The sequence below is a fragment of the Tursiops truncatus genome, chromosome 19, assembly GCF_011762595.2.
Source record: "Tursiops truncatus isolate mTurTru1 chromosome 19, mTurTru1.mat.Y, whole genome shotgun sequence".
Classification (NCBI taxonomy): domain Eukaryota; kingdom Metazoa; phylum Chordata; class Mammalia; order Artiodactyla; family Delphinidae; genus Tursiops; species Tursiops truncatus.
In genome coordinates, this window is record NC_047052.1 from 18,908,903 (window position 1) to 18,924,743 (window position 15,841).

Genomic DNA, 15,841 nt, shown 5'->3' on the forward strand with positions numbered 1-15,841 from the left:
TTACATGCATGCTCTTAGAGTGCCAGGCGTCGTTGGGAGAAGCAGAGGAGGGCCGCGCTCCTACCCTTGAGAATCTTATATAATAAATGAGGGGAAGGGAGGGCACAGCGCAGCCTAGGAGCTGTAGCTCCCAGCAGGCTAACAAAACATTAGGGTCCAGGGCCTGCTTGCGTTAACTCGACGCGTGACCCGCAGCGAAGCCTTCCCCTCACCGGACTTCAGTTCCTCTCAGGGGAAGGCTGACAACAGTCTGGAATATTTCCAAGCATAAGAAGCGCCGCCCACTCCCATCTTTACTCCTCTGGCCGCCACAGCACCACGTGCACCGGACTCGGGAAATCTAGAGTGAAGGCCCAATGGAATCCCCGCGGCCACGGGCGCCACCACGCGCTCGGCCTTGGACACTCCAAGCCGCTCCCGCCGGAGAGCAGGAGGCCCTCTTCCCCTCAGCGCGCAGGCGCCAGTGGGCGGTCCCCAGCCCACACCTGCGCAACCGTTCCGCGAGAAACCACCCGGAAGCCGGGCGCCGCTCAGAGCCCCGCCCCGTTGTGGTCACGTGGGCCGCTTGCGCGTCACCTGATGCGCTTGACAGCCCGCTGCGGGCGCCGCGTCAGCTGATCTTGGAGTTGTGCTGCGTGCCGGCAGGTCCGGGTCCTCCGGTCCAGCCGCCCCCGCCGCAGCCATGTCGTTCTTCCCGGAGCTTTACTTCAACGTGGACAATGGCTACTTGGAGGGACTGGTGCGCGGCCTGAAGGCCGGGGTGCTCAGCCAGACGGACTACCTCAACCTGGTTCAGTGCGAGACGCTCGAGGGTGAGCCGCGGGGCCGGGCTGCGGGGCCTCGAAAGGCCGGCAGGGAGGCCGGCGCGGGCCTGAAGGTTCTGAGGTCTGGGAGTGGAAGCTGGGGGTTCTCGAAGGGCCTGAGAGGTTGGGGAACCGGATCCGGGCCTGAGAGGCCTGCTGGGGATCCGGGGGCTAATGGCGGGTGCGCCGGAAGGGAATATACCTCCATTTGCGGCTCCGTGTGGGCCCAAACGCAAACAAGGCTTTAAGAACCGCAGTGGTTCGCCTCTGCTGGGACCACTTCTTCCCCGTTCTGCCCACCATTGTAGTTTGAAAGAGAGGGTCTCTCGGGAGTGGTTAGCTGGTGTGAGATGTGCTCGTACAAGCCTCTTTACCCTGACGTAGCCAGAGAGCTGTCTCGTGGCAAAGCTTAGGGAAGCTAAGCGGAAAAGTCCCCGGCTTTCCCTCCCAGCACATACACCAAGGGCTTTGGGCTCATTGTGTCTTCACGTTGACCTGCGCAGTGAGCCTTTCTGGGGAATTACTGAGCCAGCTTAGCGAGAGTTTCCTCCCATCGCCGATCCACTGGCTGAGCGGTCTTCTGAAGGCCCTGTTTGGGAGAGCCCTGAAAGTCGGTAGGTTCATACACCTGTATTTGACAATAATTGCCACCCGCTCCATGAGGGTGCCTGTTCAGACAGGGTTTCCTAGCACAAGAATGGTGAGAAGCTGAGTTCCACTTTTTCTCAGGACACACAGCTCCAAAGTGGAATTGCCTCTGTGAGGCGCAGCATCAGATTTACTGAATTAGAGACTTCCCTGATTCCAGTCTTCTCTTCCTCCTCCCGCTACCCACCGCCGCCCCCCAGGTGGTAGTGAAGGGCACAGTGGCTGGGCTGTGAGTTCCCATCCCTGACCTCCAGATGATATCCTCGAACAGAGGTACTGCTAGCCTCCTGGTTGGTAGCTGGAGGGGGAAGATGCCCAGATGATTCGCCTTCTGGAGAAAATTTTCTCATCATAAACTTACTGAGGTTAAAAGTGAGCTCAGTTAAAAAAGCAGTTATGTACCTTGCAAATTGGATCTGTAATGTGAAAATAAATACCTTTAAGTTTTAAAACTTACTGCAGTTCAAATACAATTGGGGGCATTATGGTTTTAACATAGATGTGCAAGAAAAGTCTTTCACCTCCCTTATGAGAGTGGAGGTGGGGAAGGAGAGGAGAGCACTTTAGGGTGCTGGGTTGTAGGAACTTGACAGCAACCTCATTGTCCTCACTGTGGCAAACAGAGGAGAAACAGAGAGAGGCTGCACAGGGCAGGGCTTGGCACACAGTGGTATTTAATGGGAGTTTTGTGGACTGATTGGGACTGAAGGAAGATCTTTATTTGCTTAAATCTGAATGCGGACACCATTGATTACCAACTGGCATTTGGTAAACTTGTTTCTCTTCTAGGCTTTCCTCATTCCTGCTGCCCTCCTACCCCACCCGTGTAGAGCTTCTGGGGGCACGGGGTTCCCATCTTCCCAGCAGACCCTCCATCATCCCCCATAAACATGTTAAGCCATTCTTCCTACAGCACTACTCACACATGATCCCCTTGTGGATCACCATCCAGCCCTTTAGTGTGACATTCAGGGATTCCCTCACTCTTTCACACATGTTCCTTTCCTTCATGCAAGCCATCCCCCAGCTTTTGGTGCACATTGTGTGGTGGACTTTGAACTTTCAAATCTGACTTTGAATCCCAGCCGCACCAATTACTGAATCACTTTAGGCAAGTTATTTAACACCTCTGGGTCTTGGGTTCATCATCTGACACATTAACAGCACCTATCTCACAAGGTTGAGAGATGTCAACAAGTTATTATGTGTAAAACACTTAACTCAGCACCAAGCACAGAATAAGTGCTAGGTAAATGTTAGCTCGTTTCAGTATTATTTGCACTAGCCATTTTCTCTGCTTCCTTCTTACTCCCGTGAAACCCAGTGATTCCCACCCTTTAAGGCCCAGACCCAGTACCATCCCATCTTAGAACCCCTTTGTGGACACGCTAGGCTAGAATGTTGTCCCCCTCCATCCAGTTGCAGCTCTTGTGTTTGTTTGTGCTGCTTTCCTAGAAGTCTGTCAACACAGAGTTTGAGATTCTTGGGACTCTAGGCTGGAGATGCTCAGGACTTTCAGGGGCTGGAGATAACCAGAGGCGGGAAGGATTGACCAGAAACTCCACTTGTCCTCTACAGAAAGGCCTTCTCTTCTCCTGAAGGTCACCCCAGAGGCCTGACCTCCAGCCCTTTGTTGCTGGGTGTTTTTCCTTCCTTATCTCCAGGGAAAAGGGAAAGGGGGGGGGAGAGGGGCGGGAGGTGGGAAGGAGAGACCAAGGAAGCCTGTGGTCCCTATGAAATCTGTAGGTGTGTCCTGAGATGATGAGGTTTCCAAAGAACATGTTTTAGAAGTGGAACAGTTTCCTGAAGGCTCAGGACATTGGGTGGAGGGTGTTTATTTGTTCTGCAAGGTACAGGAAGTACATATAGACGCTCCACCCCACCCTAGCCTTCCTTCTTGGCTTCTACTCCATCAGGGCATCTGCTACTGACCTCTTTTGCTAGAACTCAGCCTCTTAGGACCGCTGAAGTCCATGTATCCTCCATTGTCCATCTTGCTTGATTGTCTCTTCTCAGAAGTAGGAGAAGGTCCTAGCCCTTGGTGAACTGAGGGAACAGAGCTAGGTGGTCACAAAAGCTCTTTTCAGCTCTGAGTGTTTTGGATGTGTTGAGTACCTTCTAGAAGTTGGGTCCTGTGCTAGGGACTTGTGGGGAAGAGGAGGTGGGTCAGAGATACACAAAGAGAAATCATACAGGATTACTTTGAATGTTTTCATTCATTCCACATATACTTGTAAAGCACCTCTTTTATGCCAGGCACAGCAGTAGGGTCTGAGGTACTTTGTTGAATGATGTTCCCCTTGACCCTCATAATCTGGGGGTGGAGGTCAGTGGGGCCAGAAGACATTAAGAGATCAGTGTAGCATAGTGGTTACAAATGTGGGCTTACTACTGCACGTTTCTGTGGCCATGTAACTGCTCTGTCCTGAGTTTCATCATCCGTAAAATGGAAATAATAATAAATAAAATGATACGTATCTTTACTGATGGGGTGGTTGTGAAAGCTAAACAAGATAATCCCTGTAAAACACTTAGCATGAACTTGGCACATGGTAAGTACTGAGTCAGTGTGCTAGCTGCAGTTATTGTTATTTTAAAGCAAAGGAAATATATAATTGCATATTAAGGGTGTTACCTGTGAAAGGGACAGTGGAGAAATGATAGAGAATCAGAGGGGAACTTTCTGTAGAGAGTGTGGCTGGTTCAGGCCCTGCTGAGGAAGGATATTCGAGCTGAGGTGCGGACAATGAGGAGCCAGCTGTGCAGAGAGCTAGGCCAGGGATGGGGTGGAGTGGGGTGGGCGACATTTCGGGCAGAGCGACCAACATGCCAAGGAGAAATAGTTGGGCCAATCAGAGGGACCAAAAGGAGTCCTGGGTGGTAGGGTGCGGGGGACAAGAGCACAAATCTGCTCGGAACCCAGACCCTTGGTTTAAAAACATCAGGCTGAGCCCAGGGGAGGAAGCCCCTGGCCCCTCAGCACTGGGTGTGGAGGCAGAGAGAGTGGTGGCAGGGGGTACCACCTTCCACAGAGGCCTGCCGAATTTGAGGTGGTCGGATGTGACTAAGTGAATGTATTTCAGATCATGAGGAACATATGTCGTGCTAATTCGATGTTGAAGTCTTCGTTTGCTCATTCAAAAAACGCTTCCTGAAGGCCTACTGTGTGCCAGCTCTGTGCCTCATAAGAGAGCCAGGCAGGTATTTCAGGTATTACCATAGTTCTGAGCTTGAACCCTTAGCTTTGACCTTGGCTTCAGCCTAAAAGCATTGCTATTAATTTGTCTGACTGGCTGCTGGGAATACAGGTATGAGTGAGACTCTGGCCCTGCCCTGCAGAATTTCCCCTTTCCTTTTTTCTCTTTAAAACTATTTATTATGGAAATCATTAAACATATACAAATCAGAGGGAATAGTATACCGAACCTATAAGTAATAATCACCTAATTACAACAGTGATCAGCTTTTGTTGTTATCAATCTTGTTTCAGTAATAGCTGCATTTATCCCCCCACTCTCAAATTATTTTGAAGTAAATCCCAGACAGCATATCATTTCAGCTGTAAATATTTTGGTGTTTCTAAAAAAGATCATGATTTATTTTTTTTTTAACAACCACAATCCTATTAGTCCTCCTTTAAAAGAAACAATAGTTTTTGATGTCATCAAATATCCATTTCATGTTTAGATTTGTCTGATTGTCTCAAACGATTTTTTAATACAATTTGTTTCAAGCGGGGTCCAATTATGATCCATATATTTCAATTGATTGATGCTATCAGAAGTCTTTTAGTATATAGGTTTTCTGTCTCACTTTTCCTTTTATTTCCTGAAGAAGCTGGGTCTTTTAATTTATAGATTTTCCTTCCATCTCAACTTTGCTGATTATATCCCTCCTGTATAGTTTAACATGTTCCTCTGTCCCTTGTTTTTCCTGTAAATTGATAGTTAGATCTAAAGACCTAATTAGATTCTGGTTCTATTTTTTTTTAAACAATATTTAATAGATGACATTTGTGCTTCTATTGAGAGTTGTTTCTCTTTAGTTGTTTCCCTTTTTATGACATAGGAACCATTGACATTTATTGCCTAGAACCATTATTTCATTAGGGGTTGCAAAATGGTGATATTTTAGTTTTATGTTTCCTTCTGCAATTGCTAGCTTGAATACTTCTATACCTGGAAATTGCCAGTAATCAACTACTTGGTTACCCTGAAATACAGTCTGTATAGGAGAGACAGGATAAATGCTTAATTCTTTCCCATATTTACTAGCTTCCAAAATAATGAGTTGGTTTTCCAACATCCTCCAAAGATGACTCGTGAGGTTTGTTTGTTCTTCTTTTTGTTTGTTTAGTATCATAACACACTTATGGATTTTAATATATTTGTTGTGCTTCAGTCTTTTAACTTTATCAGTGCTCAAATTGTCCTTTGGCCAGTGGGAGCTTATACAATAGGCTGCCTGTTGTATACGGTTTTTGATATAACCCTGTAGCCTTCGTTACTACTGAGATGACAATATATTCTAATGTTATCTTGTACATTTGTTGACCCAGACCTAGAGTCATCGTTTCTCTTAGGGGACCTGATTCTTTTTATAGGAAAATGATATTTAGAGACCAAAATCTGAGTCCAGGGGTTTCTCATTGTTGCTGAGTTGGTCATTATTTCTAGGATTTTTCTATGAATTAGCTTCCTTCTTACTTAGAAACTTGGAAAATACAGAGAAGCCTATGGCTTGCTGGGTTATGCAGCTGTAACTCAGCTGATGGGTACCAGATGCCAGTTCCTAATTTGGAATGGGGGCTCCCCCGACACTTGGACCATTCAGTACATATTCTTCCTGTTGTAAAGAAATATGCTTAGCATTCAGAAGGAGGAACCCTGTGATCTTCTCAACTTCCATGTGAGTTAGGTGGTCCCGAGTGATTGTTTTCCTCAGCCAGTGAGTTAGATGCTCAGGGACTATGGTTGAAGAGCTCCCATGTGTGATATGCTGGTTGTCTTTCAGAACACTGTATCCCTCTCTGTTCTGAATCACTTGTCTTTTGTTCATTACAACATTTCCTTCTGCATTTCAACATTATTTCACAAGACACAGTCTCATATAGGAAGATGAAAGTGAGACTCCTGGCTGGCCTTGGCCAAATCACCAGTCACATCAAACTGCGGATACCAACATAGATGCTGTCTCCAGGAGTGGCACTAATTAGCTATTAGTGGCACAGTTAGTTATTCAGCACTAATTATAGTATGGCCAGGAATGTGGCTGGAAAGAGATCAGCTTTGAAGGATTGCAAAAACCACAAGAAGGGCTTTGTCCTGAATGCAGGGGATGGGAGGGTAAAACTACTGGACTTGTACTTCAGAATGTACCTGCAATTTGAAAAGTGTTTTGGGGGTCGTGGCCACACTGAAGGTGGGAAGAACAGTCTGCAGAATCTTATAAGTAATCCAGGGCAGAGAAGATGATGGCAGCCTGTCTTCAGGCATTGGTAGGGAGCATTGTGGGGTGGGGGGGGGGGAATTATAGGAAGAGGAGTTGATAGGATTTGAGGGTTGGATAAGGAGGCTGAGGAAGAAGGAAGAGTCAAGGCTGATGTCTCCTCTCTGGCTTAGGCAACTGTGTAGGTGGCAAGTGAAATGATAGTGGACTGTGGAAGGAACAGGTTGGAGAAAGAGTGAGAAGATGGAATTGAGGGATCTGTGAGCCATCTGAGTAAAGATGTGGAGACTACTTTTGCTGCTCAGGTGTGAGGTCTGAGCTTGGGGAATCAGGGTAGAAGTGTGGCCACTGACCCCAAGAGAGAGCATAGAATCAAAAGAGTAGAGGCCCTAGATGAGGCCCTCCCGCATAGGGCTTCTGTTAAGCAAGGATAGGGTAAAAGATGGTCCTACCAGAAAGAGCAAAGGCATCCCCTGAGAGGTTGGTAGCCCCAAGAGAGAAAAAGAAGGGGGTGGTGACTGACAAACATGACCAAGAGATTGAAATAAAGTCAGACAGTTCTTCATTTGGTTTTGCCATTCAGAGGTCATTGGTGACCTTAATGAGTACAGAGGAGAGCAGGGCTAGAAGCTGACAGCAGTGCATGGAGTGGTTGGGCAGAGACAACATACAGACAGAGCAGAGCTCACCAATGAACTCAACTCACTGATGAATCCCTGCTCAGCCTGTTACTAGCTTTGTGACCCTGGGCAAGTGGTTTATCCTCAGCTGCATAATGAGAGGTTTTTTTTGCGGTACGCGGGCCTCTCACTGTTGTGGCCTCTCCCATTGTGGAGCACAGGCTCTGGACGCGCAGGCTCAGTGGCCATGGCTCACGGGCCCAGCCGCTCCGCGGCATGTGGGATCTTCCCGGACCAGGGCACGAACCCGTGTCCCCTGCATCGGCAGGCGGATTCTCAACCACTGCGCCACCAGGGAAGCCCCGAGAGTATTTTTTAAATTAATTAATTAATGGCTGCATTGGGTCTTCATTGCTGCGTGCGGGCTTTCTCTAGTTGCAGTGAGCGGGGCTACTCTTCATTGAGGTGCGGGGGCTTCTCTTGTTGCGGAGCACGGGCTCTAGACGCACAGACTTCAGTAGTTGTGGCTCTCGGGCTCTAGAGCGCAGGCTCAGTAGTTGTGGCGCGAGGGCTTTGTTGCTCCGCGGCATGTGAGATCTTCCTGGACCAGGGCTCGAACCTGTGTCCCCTGCATTGGTAGGCGGATTCTCAACCACTATGCCACCAGGGAAACCCACAATGAGAGTATTAATAGGATCACTCTGAAATGTTAGTGACGTGTAAGCACAGGGCCTGGAGCCGAGAGAGCAGTCAGGGAAGCCAGCTGCTCCCACTGTGGTCATTCCTTCCTGTCACTCCTGGGAGGCAGGCACCATGCTGGGCCTCGAGTGGGTAATGAAAACATGTCACACAGGCCTTGCTTGGGTGCAGGTGTGCCTAATGGACAGACTGGTGGACATCAAAACAGCATTGAATGTCCAGTAGGCACGTGGTACACTTTGGGGCAGTGGGAGCATGTGAGGAGTAGCAGTTAAAGGGTACAGGGCTTCTTTTTGGGGTAATGAAAATGTTCTAAAATTGTGGTGATGGTTGCACAACTCTGAATATACTAAAAACCATTGAATTATACATTTTAAATGGGAAAATTGTATGATACATGAATTATATCTCAGTGAAGTTGTCACACACAAAAAATTAGCCAGGTCAAGGAGTGGGGAAGAAGGAATGGCATTAGCAGTCTCAGAAACGTGAAACTGCATAGAATATCAGGAGAACTTTGGGAACTGGGAAGAGAGAGTAGAGCATGTGTCGGGTGTGCAGGGCTGAGGGTGGATAGGCACATTGGGCTGGTTCATCGAAGGCCTTGGGTGCCTTGGAAAGATACATAGCTTAGGAGGGCTGAGAGTTGTGTTTAAAAAAAGAGAGAGAAAGAGAGAGAGAGATTCTTCAGTTAGGTCAAGGTCTGTGTGTGGGAAATGTCTTGCTTAAGAGTTTATGTTCTTGCCTGGAAACACTTTGTTCCATTTTGTTTGTCAGAGGAGAATATATCGATTTGGTGAAACTGCGTGACCACGGCTTAGACAGCAAGACAAGCTTAGCTTGGTCCAGAATTCCTCAGAGTCAGATGTGATCCAGAGGAAGAGAGAACAGGGTTCTGACAATCCAGTGACCACAAACACGAGAGAGGAGCTTGGGAGGCGTTGGGGGAAGGGTGTACACATGGAGAGGGTTTGCACTTGGACCGAAGGGAACAACTACATTGAGTCTCTGAGCTGTGAGAGCCTGGGCCCACACACACCTGATGTTTTCCCCTCAGTGTCTGATGGCCCATGTTGTCCCGACTGCCCCAGGCAGTGGCATTGCTGTGTGAAGAGACATCTCCCCCCTACCCCCAGCACCCAATGATTGATGAGCTGGCATGGATCGCTGGTGGTGACTTGACTGTTCCTCTCCAGCTGGCTGCTGCTGCAAGAGGATGAGGCCCCAGAGCAGGGGTGGAGGCGAGGGGTAGGCAGGAGGGAGGTCTTGCTGCCATGAGCCAGCTTGGATTTGATCTGTCAGTAGATGAAGGGGGGGGGGATTGTGAAGGGGACGAGCATTGGTGGTGTGATGTGAAACTTGATGTGGGGCTCAGGAGGTTGGGTTTAGGAGGAGCCAGGCTAGAAGCAGGTGCTATTCCAGCTCTCCGGGTGAGAGAACGGGGCTCAACTGGGGCAGGAGTGGCACGTGGGCAGAAGAGGGACTGGGTCAGAGACCAGCTTAGGACATGAGACTGATAAGATTGGGCCAGTCTGCCTTAGGTATGGTGGTGAGAGGGGTTAGAAGTTAGTTAGAAGTCAAATGTCTGGGTGGGTGCTGGAACTGCTTCTGAGATGGGGACCACTGGAGGAGGAGAAGGTTTGGGGCATGGACAGGGTGGTGGAGGAGGAGGTGTTCTATCTCAGAAGTGCTGAGTCAGAGTGTCTGAGGGAGGTGGCTGTGTGGATCTGGAGCTCAGGGGAAGTAGCACTAAAGATACCAATCTGGAAGTCATCAGCACACTGGCGGCCGGCAGCTCAGCCCACGCCCGGCCGTCTGTTGGCTTGCAACCAGGGCAAGCCTCCCTTGGAAGCCTGGTCCTGCCCACAAGTCTTGCCAGGAGGCTGGAGAGCAGCCTTAATGGCGGGCCAAGTGGACATAAGCGTGGCCTGAGGAGGATACCTGGCGTGGAGCCTAATTTGGCGAGCAGAGCAGGGAGAGCCACAACCAGGGATTCCCCTCCAGATCCCTGCCGTGCCTCCTGCATGACTGGGCATGGTGGTTTCTTTTCTTTTTTGGTCTCCTTTTTAACTAAACATAACTTGAAAAAAAAATTCCAAAAATAGAGTTGATGGAAGGGTGACTTGGTGTAGATCCTTGGGGGAAAAGTTTTTACTGCCTTGTTTAAACATTGCATGTATATGTGCTGTGTGGCCCTATATACCCAGTTACAGGATCGTATCCCCTAAATTAGCACAGGATGGCACATACAGAGGTGTTCACACCAGCCCTGTTGGTAACTGCAACCTGTTAGAACCAGCGGAGTAGCCCTTGACAGGCTTTGGTTAAATAAATCATGGTCTGTGCTTACAGTGGAATACTATTCCGGTGCTCAAAAGTGATGTTCCATGAAGACTGATTTAGAAATATCTTGCTAGGTGAGAAATTGCAAAGTGTTGCGTGTAATATAGTCCCATTTTAGTAGAATGCCAGGTAATGTGCACATGGAAACGTGTTTGGAAGCATAGGCAACAAGTCTAGAGTGGCAGCCTCTGCAGAGAGGGATTGGAAAGGCTGGGAGGGGGAATATGTCAGTTTTAAATTTTATGTACCTTCCATTGTTCAAATCTGTCATAGTGAACAAATGTTTTATAATTTAAAACATCCGCTAAAGATATGTAAAATAAAGGAAATTTGAACATACAGGCGAGCAAAGAGAAGGTACTTACACCCATCCGCCATCCAAGCCAAGACCCCTGCTGGTGACCCTGGAGTGTTCTTCCAGATTTTCGTTCACAGCATTGTAGGGTTGATCTGAGCCTTAGGGAGCCCCCATCAAGCCCCTTCTCTTTACACCACAAGACTCAGTGTCCAGGGGATGCATGAGGGCCAGGACCAGATACTTCATGTCACTCAGACTAGAGCCCCAAAGCCCCTGTCCACGTGCAGCTCACCTCTCACCTGCCTATTTTTCTCTCTTTCCCTTGTCGCCACTTCCCCATCGCTACTTCTTGCTTTCCCTTCACTGATTACATCTTGCGCTAGTATATACTTTAGCCTGGTTTTATCTGGGAAGCTGTTTATGGTCAAGATAGTCCACACAGGAACTGATAACCCCTGTTTCATAAGCCCTGCCCCAGAGTTCATGTCAGAACTTGCTCTGGTGGGTGTTAACACATTTGTCCTTGGATTTACTCCCTGATTTCTTGGGCCTGGTTTCTGAGGTGGAGCCAGTGTCTGAACCTGTGCTTAGGACCTTTTGAGGTGACCTCAGGACAGGCAAATGTCAGTCATCTAGGACCCTTGAAGATGAGGCTTTCTGGGTGACCAGGGTTTCTGGATGGAAGAGAGGGAAAGATACAAATTTTGAACATTTTGCATAAACCCATTCTGGAATGTATTAGTCTCACTTTCTTGCTTTCACAGTGGCACACACTAAATAAACATAGCAGACTTTCTCCCAAATTAGGGCTGTTAGACTTGAAACGAGATGACACCAAACCACTGTCCCTGAGGGCCCAGGTCTGCCTCCAGTAGTTTGTCCCTGGCCCCCTGTGGTCAGAGTGCCTGCTACAGCACCCTAGAACCTTTTCTTACTTGTAGCTGTTGTTGTGCTTTGGGTTCAGCTGTTAGATGCCCTCCAGCTTGTTGGAAGGGTCAGCATTAAGAATGAACAGGTGTGAGGACATGATGCAATGGTCTGTCTTGTAAATCACCTCTGCCTGCTCAGAGTCAGGACCCTAGGGCCTCTCTGGGTCACCAGGACCTTTCTTGAGTTCTGTGTGAGGCCAGGCATCAGGCAGACTGTGGCTCCCTTTCTGGCCAACTGTGTGACACTATGCATGTGATTTAATGCCTTGAAGCTAGTTTGCCCACCTGTAAAATGAAACAGAAATCACTTGCAGTTGTTAGGACTCAACAGCACATGCCTAGCCAGAGTGAATGCTCAATAGATATTTGTATGATTGGATGAGCAGCAGGTCTTTATTGGTTCTGGCAGGGGGCTAGAGTGTGGGCTGTGGGGGAGGGGAAGCTGAGGCCCCCATCCTGGAGGGGTGCACCATGTTGTAGATTGTCCTGTTTCTGGGTTATTAAGCACTTTTTTTTTGTTTGTTATAGCATTAAACATTAGAGACAGGGGGTAGAGAGCTGGATAAAGGGATTTGGAGATTTGGAAGCGTCTGGCCGAATTGGAGGACAAGGGTGGAGAGAGCTGAGGATGACCAGGCTTCCTCTGTAACCTCTTCAGTTTTGCCCCTCAGAAGGCCCCTTGCTTCACTGATGCAAGACAGACCAGTCCCTCATGATCAGACTCATGCTCGCCTTGTCTCCATTCTGGCTTTCCCGACTCATGTCCACCTCAGTCCTATTCTTGTTCTTTGTGACACATTTCTCCATAGCTCTGCAGGTGCCTGCAGCCTATTCCCTCAGGGATCAACGGCTGAGGGAGATGTGGACCAGGAGTCTGAGGCTGTTATTAAATCGCGTGGAGCCAGAGCAGAGCCTCTGGCTGTTGACAGTGCCATCCTCCCTTTGGCCACAAGGTGGTGGAACAGGACCATTCCGCTGCCTGAGAGCCAGGGAAGTGGGTGTGGCCGGATCCACTGGTGCATCTCCTCTGCTTCTCTGTGCAGCACCTGCCTTTAGCCACTGTCCCTTGGGACTCTGCCCCGGGGTGGGGGGGGGGGCCCTACTTCCCTCACCCAAGCCCCAGTTGGCCTTCCCGGATTAAGTAGGGCTCGTGGCTCAGTGTCTCCTGTCTGTCCATCTCTTCCCACCCTCACCTCCCTGTGCCCCAGCTTCCTGGGTTAGGAAGGGGAAGGCCAGGGAGAATTCCCTGATGCTGTCCACCTTGTGCCCAGTGTAGACTGCTCCAGCCTTGACCACCAAGCTGTCCTTGTTTACTTCCACGTGGGTCGTGCTGGCAGTCCTCAGAGTCAGAGCGGCAGCTTCAGCTTCAGCACAGTGTGCTAGCTATGAACCAAGGGTCTTGGTAGCTCCAAGTAGGAGCTTGAAGCTGCCCAGGAGTCAGGGCCACGCTTCCTAGGCTCCCAGAAGCACCATCCTTCCCCAGGTGGCCTCCACTTTGGTCCTGCTACTCTGGTCCCTCCAGGAGACAGAAAATTCTTCCTCAGGACAGACTCCTCTCCTCCAGCCTTCTTCAGCACTTTGGAAACATGTAGGGGTGCATGTGGCACATACAGGTACATGTGTGTAGGATGACTCTGGAAGAGGCCCAAATCAGGCACCCCAGACTCTCTAGAGTATAGGTACATACAGTCATATTATCAGGTAATTGACAGCTCTCCACCCTGCACCCCAATTTGGAGGGGTCTTTCCATTGGCCTCCCTGGCTTCTGCCTCATCCAACACTGACTCCTTAGTTGATTTAAAAAAAAAAAAGAACTATCCTGTGTGGGAATATTGGCCTTCTTCTTCTTTTAGAGGCAGGAAAATCAAGGCCCTGAAGGGCCATTTAGTAGGCTGGGCCTGACACCTGCTCTGCCCATCTGCACTCAGCACCCTGCAGCTCAAGGGGCTGGGGTGGGGCTGCCCCCGTGTGTGTGGGTGGTCCTGAGGGGTGGCAGGCAGACCTGCGGCGGGGAAAGGGATGTGTGGAGGAACAGCCCTGACTGGGTGCCGGGCACTGCTTTCCTGGCCAACTCTGGCCTGGCCCTGGGCCAGACCTTGTCCCCCCTTGGCCACTCAGGCAATGATTTTCAGGCTTTGACCTCAGCTGAGGCTTCGTGTTTGGCTGGAGGATGGGGCTTTCCCCTCCAAGGAGTCATCTGTGGTGTCTTTGCTGCTGCAACTGAGCTTTTCCTGCTTGCCACACTGCTCCACAGCCCCGGGCCTCCCCGGCACCTGCTGTGAGCTCTGCCAGGGCTGCTTCCTGGATACCCAGGCCTCTGGCCTCACTCTGAGCCCCTGCATGGCCCTCAGGGGCTGAGGTCGCACAGAGTCAGTGAGATCCAGGCCTGATCAGGGTAGAGAGTGTCAGAGTTGGCCAGGCCCCTGGAAGTAACCTTATACAACCCTCTTATTTTACCTGGGAAATTGGGTCCAGGTGAGGCCCGAGGCCTTGCTTATGGTCTCCTGACACCCTTCTTGCTCCTCCTGTCCAGTCATTCTGCATTTTTTGATTCTTTCCTTCATTTGTTCACTGAAGGCTGCCTGGACTATGCCTCTTTGTGCCAGGCCCCCAACTCAGGAAGGCGTGGTCAGGTGAACGAGACCCTGATTCTGGGGCCCTTGCCATTCCCCCAGGGCTTGCCACATGGTATCTAGCATGGGAATTAAGGGTTGGGAGTCGAGGAATACAGGTGAGCTGCGACCCATGACCTGGCACACAGGGCCCAAGGATGCCAGTCATGGGTCGTAGCTCACCCATTTCCCCCACCTTCAACACTTTAAACTCCAAGCGAGATGCCGTGTGGCAAGGCCTGGGGAAAGTGGAGTGCTATGAGATTCCCAGAGCAGGCGACCACCTCTGTCTCAGGGCCAGCCTGAGTGCTGATCCGACTCAATCTGGTGTGTTACTGCTTCCCCTGCGTGTTTCCTGTCAGCCTCTTGAGCAGGGGGGTGAGGGGGTCAGGGGTCCTGGACAGGACCAGCTTGGATGCTACTGTTCCTGCCACTTCCTGCCTGGCCCAGGCCTCTTGGGTCTGCTGGGCATGAGTATGGAATGGATCAACTCTGCTCCTGGCCCGGGTTGCTTGGTCTTGTTTCTGTGAGCTGCAGGGAAGGAGGCTTCGTGCTGAGAACAGCATGGCTCGCAGCCCCAAATGAGGCCTGATTCTGAGAGCCCATCCATAGGGCCTAGGTCTGAGCACAATGAGTATTTCCATAGCTTGGACTCTAGGTACCGTGGAGCTGGCATGATGCTCCAGCCAGGATCCAGCCTGACCTGGCTTAATTTCACAGGAACAGCAGCCCCTGGGACCCTAAAACTGCTTTCCCCTAGTTGAAGTGAGCTCCATCTTTTCTTAGGGTCCTTCCTCCAAAGGACTATGCATGTAGAACAGAAGCCAAGCATCAAGGGCAGAGAGGATTGCTCAGGCGGTGTGGGCCAGTGGACCCAGGAGCCAGACATGGGCATGAGCCAGCTTTTGAGAAGCTCCCTGCCACAGCTGGCCTTTCCTGGGCTGCCTGGCGCCTGGCCATGCAGGGCCACTTTACCTCTTCTCGTTCAACACCCAGGCAAACATACATCTTTGGGAAAGTGAGAAGAAGCTCTTCGCTCACAGCCCCAGATCCACTCCAACCTGCATGCACTGTAACTGTGGTGGTAAGCCTGGAGAAGAAAGAGCTTGTTCAGGGTCAAAGTACAGGGCAGCAGCAGAGGTGTGGGCCCTGCCTCCCAGGGCGAGGCTGGCTCACTTGATTCTCAGCCTGGGCTGTGGAGGGCAACAAGGGAAGCTGCCCTGCAAGCCCTGTGTCTCCTGGGACATGCCAGTTCCATGGGGCCCTGGGTGCGGACGTCCTGATGAGGGGCTATCCAGGCGGATCTCCACTCAGTCAGAGGAGAGCTTCTTGGAACTTGCCCTGGGTGCAGCAGTAACCAGTTCTGCCCCTCCCTTTGGCAGGTGGGACTGTCACCTGCCTGGCACCCTCCTGACTGTGGGTGGGTTGACTTCCTCATGG

General features: G+C 50.4%; 1 protein-coding gene across 2 annotated transcripts in view; it reads left to right on the forward strand.

Annotated features, from left to right (window-relative positions):
- Nucleotides 1–594: 594 nt before the first annotated feature.
- The window catches only part of ATP6V0D1 (ATPase H+ transporting V0 subunit d1), a 38,084-nt gene continuing 22,837 nt past the window's right edge, over nt 595–15,841 (forward strand). Inside the window, exon 1 of one of the 2 annotated variants that reach the window (XM_033844233.2) lies at nt 595–812. In XM_033844233.2, coding sequence (XP_033700124.1) covers nt 683–812 — 130 coding nt within the window. In that variant the 5' untranslated portion in view covers nt 595–682. The remainder of the gene's footprint in view (nt 813–15,841) is intronic. The other variant, XM_033844232.2, reaches the window with a different exon arrangement.